The following is a 4,900-nucleotide window of genomic DNA, read 5'->3' as shown; positions in this document are numbered from 1 at the left end:
AGCTGCTGAGTTGCCCATAGCAACCAATCAGATCGCTTCTTTCATTTTTGAAAAAGCCTCTGAAAAATGAAGGAAGTAATCTGATTGGTTGCTATGGGCAACTCAGAAACTTTTCCAGGAAAATCTGCTGAGTTGCCCATAGCAACCAATCAGATCGCTTCTTTCATTTTGCAGAGGCATTGTGAAAAATGAAAGAAGCAATCTGATTGGTTGCTATGGGCAACTGCACAACTCTTCCTCTACACTGGTCTTGATGAATCTCCCCCATAGAAGGAGATTTATCAAAACCTGTCCAGAGGAAAAGTTTCTGAGTTCCCCATAGCAACCAATCAGATTGCTTCTTTCATTTTTGAAAAAGCCTCTGAAAAATGAAGGAAGCAATTTGATTGGTTGCTATGGGCAACTCAACAGCTTTTCCAGGAAAGTAAAGTTTAACCACAACACTGTAACACTGTCCACCCTGGGACTCGAACCAGTGACGGTCTCCCATCCCACTGTACTGCCGAGACGGTCCTGCTTATCTTACATGCAGTGAGATCCCCATAGACCACAATTAGCCTATTGGTTTTATTGGGCAAAAAATCACAGAGTTGATGCACTAGTCACAGTTCTCTATACCATTAACCCCTTAACGACGCAGGACGTATATTTACATCATATCGCGTCGGTCCCGGCGCTCATCAACGGCCGGGACCCGCGGCTAATACCACACATTGCCGATCGCGGCGATGTGCGGTATTAACCCTTTAGAAGCGGCGGTCAAAGCTGACCGCCGCTGTGAAAGTGAAAGTGACCCGGCTGCTCAGTCGGGCTGTTAGGGACCGCCGCGGTGAAATCGCGGCGTCCCGAACAGCTGACCGGACACCGGGAGGGCCCTTACCTGCCTCCTCGGTGTCCGATCGACGAATGACTGCTCCGTGCCTGAGATCCAGGTAGGAGCAGTCATGCGCCGATAACACTGATCACAGGCGTGTTAATACACGCCTGTGATCAGGATGAGAGATCAGTGTGTGCAGTGTTATAGGTCCCTATGGGATAATAATGATCAGTATAAGAGATCAGTGTGTGCAGTGTTATAGGTCCCTATGGGACCTATAACACTGCAAAAAAAATGTAAAAATAAAGTGTTAATAAAGGTCATTTAACCCCTTCCCTAATAAAAGTTTGAATCACCCCCCTTTTCCCATAAAAAAATTAAAACAGTGTAAAAAAAATAAAAAAATAAACATATGTGGTATCGCCGCGTGCGTAAATGTCCGAACTATAAAAATATATAATTAATTAAACCGCATGGTCAATGGCGTACGCGCAAAAAAATTCCAAAGTCCAAAAAAGCGTATTTAAGTCACTTTTTATACCATTAAAAAATGAACAAAAAGTGATCAAAAAGTCCGATGAAAACAAAAATGGTACCGATAAAAACTTCAGATCACGGCGCAAAAAATTAGTCCTCACACCGCCCTGTACGTGGAAAAATAAAAAAGCTATAGAGGTCAGAAGATGACATTTTTAAACGTATACATTTTCCTGCATGTAGTTATGATTTTTTCCAGAAGTGCGACAAAATCAAACCTGTATAAGTAGGGGATCATTTTAACCGTATGGACCTACAGAATAATGATAAGGTGTAATTTTTACCGAAATATGCACTGCGTAGAAACGGAAGCCCCCAAAATTAATAAATGGTGTGTTTTTTTTTCGATTTTGTCGCACAATGATTTTTTTTTCCGTTTCGCCGTGCATTTTTGGGTAAAATGACTAATGTCACTGCAAAGTAGAATTGGCGACGCAAAAAATAAGCCATAATATGGATTTTTAGGTGAAAAATTGAAAGGGTTATGATTTTTAAAAGGTAAGGAGGAAAAAACGAAAGTGCAAAAACGGAAAAACCCTGAGTCCTTAAGGGGTTAAAGAAGGGAGGGCTCAATATTTGCAAATGCGCACAAATTTTCACATATGCGCAAAAAAAATAAGCGAATATTCCTAATTACGAATATATAGTGCTATATTCGCAATATTCGCGAATATGCTATATTTGCGATTAAAATTCGAATTGCGAATATTCGTGAACAACACTAGACGCTGCAAATACAGTGAAGGAGTTTAAACATGCATGGGATAGGCATAAGGCTATCCTTCATATAAGATAGGGCCAGGGACTATTGATAGGATTCAGATTATTGGGCAGACTAGATGGGCCAATTGGTTCTTATCTGCCGACACATTCTATGTTTCTATACTGTATGGATATCAGAAAAATGGTTCCAAGCTCTTATTTCTTTATTAAATTCACTACTTTGGGGCAGGAAAGCACGAGAATGAAATATGTTTCTTTAACGTTAGCTGAGCACGATGGGGGTTGGGCACTTTTTTTTTTTTAGGTACTTTTTAGCACTAAAATTGCAGACTATTATGAGAAGGAGGGAAAATGTAGTCCTATTTTTTCTCTCTAAGGGTATGTTCACACTACGGAATTCCCGCGGAATTCCACGGGCGTAATTCCGCGAGCCGAATTCCGCGGTGTGAACTTAACATTAGTGTGAATGGGTCTCCGCGAGACCCGTTCACACTGCGGGAATTTCAGCGGCGGACAATTCCGCCGCTGAAATTGTGCCGCGCAAAGAAAGAACATGTTAATTCTTTGCACGGAAGTCCGCGTGCACTGCATAGCTGTCAATGGTGACGGCTCAGTGCCGCCCGGTCCTACCGCCACCACCGTCTGCCCGTCTGAATCTCCGCTCACTGAATTCAGCGAGCGGAGATTCCGTTCACACACTGTAGTGTGAACATACCCTAATGGGTCGTTATAAGGGTATTTTTGAGATTTTGGAAGCTGGGATACTCACTACACCCATGCATATCTAGATAATTAAGTATGGGAGGAACTTAACATTTTTTTTAAATCACATGGAGATTTGACTTTACTTCATTATGGTCGAATAAAGCACTTAAAGAATTCCTTAAAATTAAAGATTCACTCTTTTGGATGAAAAGGGGCTTATTTATGTAAATCAATTATACGCTTTAGGTCAAATAAAGTCGTTTGAAGAGATAGCCCATAAGTGTGTGGGGGGAAGACAATCAGAAACATTGTTTTTTACAAATAAGTAACACAGATCATAAAGCAATAAAAGGAGAGACTGGAGATTTCAGGGATTCTATATATAAGAAAAGTTTAATTAGACTATTTCCTTATGCGAAGTTGCTGTCTGGGCATGCTGGGAGTTGTAGTTCTGCAGCGGTTGGGGGTTCACAGCTTGAAGACCACTGCTATAGAGGGTGCAAATGTATCTGAGCCCTGGAACTCAAATAATGTGAAATATGAGATGATCAAAATGGAGCCCCTGCACTAATTACTTGGGTTCTGAGGTCTGTAAGGTCCATAGTAAAAACATCAGGTTCTGTCTATAGCAGATACTAAATCATGGCAGCTCAAAGAAACAAGCAGTCATTCTGACATGTCACATGTGATGTCATAGACAGCTGGAGGCCTGACATTACACTGACAGCTGCCCGAGCCTTCAGTCTGTTCCTGTGCGATTAGTGAGAATAGTGAGATTAGCATCTTCTTTTTCTACTTGTCTGAAATGGAGCTAAAAGGACTGGGGTTCGTCCCCCTCCTGTTGGCGTTTTGGTGTGCGGCCTGGCTTGCCACCAGCTACATCATGACGGTCGTCCTCGGCCATGCAGCCTCGCCACTGATGAGCATCAGGTAAGATAAACAAGCACATGATTCTTATTTCATGGGTTGGGAGTGAGGAAATATCCATAATAACATTGGTTTCTTTTCCTTCACAGTGACGTGGGAAATGTCTTTCCCGAAAGCATATTATTCAGAATTGGATTCATAGGGACGTCCATTGGCACTTTGGTACTAACCTTTCTTATTTATAAGTATATGGTTATGCATACTGAAGAGTTCAGGGGTCATCAGGTCCTGATCCAGAGGATCCTGCTGGCCATTGTGTGGGCCTCCTGTTTTTCCACAGCTGTTATGCATGTATTGTCCCCCGAAGAATATCCCAGGATACACTTTGTCAGCACGATAATTTCCATTACATGTGAAGCCTTATACTACCTTGGGCAGTCCATCCAGATGTATAAATTACCAGGAGCAAAAAAAGTCATCCACCATAGTAGATGCACCTGCTGTGGCCTGACTTTTGTCTGTGTAGTTTTCTATTTTGGATATGAAACATTAAAGGAATTATTCCATAATGATGAAGACTGGGACGAGATCCGTGAAATCCCCATCATAATCATCGAGTGGGTGATGCTTCTACTGATCCTGATAAACATCGTGACCTATTATTCCACCATGCAGAGGTTATTGTTGACCGTCTCCAGAAACAGCTGCACACTCTCTCTTAGAGTAAAAATTGATGACTTCGGGGTGTAGACCACCACGGGGGCCATCAAGTGGACTTCTGGGAGAGATACTGCACAGGACACGGAAAACATCTAAAGAAGAATAACTGGGGGACTACATATGGTGCCAGTAATCATGACACAATAATATGAGCTGGTGATATTACCTATACAAAAAATAATAAAAAAAATTATAAAAAAATATTTGTGTGTGAAGTGTAATACCTAGTTAGAAAAACAGAATCAAATTCATCATTATAACCCCCCTCTGCATTACCCTGTTTATTATTTTTCAAGCAAGCACTTTGTTCTAATTCGTCCACTCTCTGGCGTGCTCCTTGTATAAGGGGTTTGGGATACCCTTTTTGTTTAAAACGATCCTCCAGGTTCTCTAGTTGTTGTAGGTATTTTTGTGTGGAAGAACAATTCCTTCGGATTCTTTTCATTTGACCTAATGGAATGTTCTTCTTCCATTATTTAAGATGGCAACTGTTAAAGTCGAGGTATCTGTTTGCATCTCCTTAAAATAGTT

The 4,900-nt window shown here is 41.4% G+C and overlaps 1 protein-coding gene across 1 annotated transcript; it reads left to right on the top strand.

Moving 5' to 3' along the window:
* Positions 1–2,956: 2,956 nt before the first annotated feature.
* LOC130357589 (uncharacterized) lies at positions 2,957–4,501 on the top strand. The gene is made up of 2 exons (XM_056560309.1): positions 2,957–3,712; positions 3,799–4,501. The coding sequence occupies exons 1-2, from the start codon at positions 3,588–3,590 to the stop codon at positions 4,397–4,399; spliced, it is 726 nt and encodes a 241-aa protein (XP_056416284.1). The 5' UTR covers positions 2,957–3,587; the 3' UTR covers positions 4,400–4,501.
* The last annotated feature ends 399 nt before the right edge of the window (positions 4,502–4,900 follow it).

This window comes from Hyla sarda, chromosome 2 (assembly GCF_029499605.1).
Source record: "Hyla sarda isolate aHylSar1 chromosome 2, aHylSar1.hap1, whole genome shotgun sequence".
Taxonomy (NCBI): Eukaryota; Metazoa; Chordata; class Amphibia; order Anura; family Hylidae; genus Hyla; species Hyla sarda.
The sequence above is the reverse complement of the archived record's forward strand: the minus strand, read 5'-3'. Positions and strand labels throughout refer to the sequence as shown.

Coding starts and splice junctions, on each gene's coding strand:
- LOC130357589 (XM_056560309.1), top strand. CDS start 3,588: ATGGAGCTAAAAGGACTGGGGTTCGTCCCCCTCCTGTTGGCGTTTTGG. Junction 3,713..3,798: donor TCGCCACTGATGAGCATCAG/GTAAGATAAACA, acceptor TTTCCTTCACAG/TGACGTGGGAAATGTCTTTC.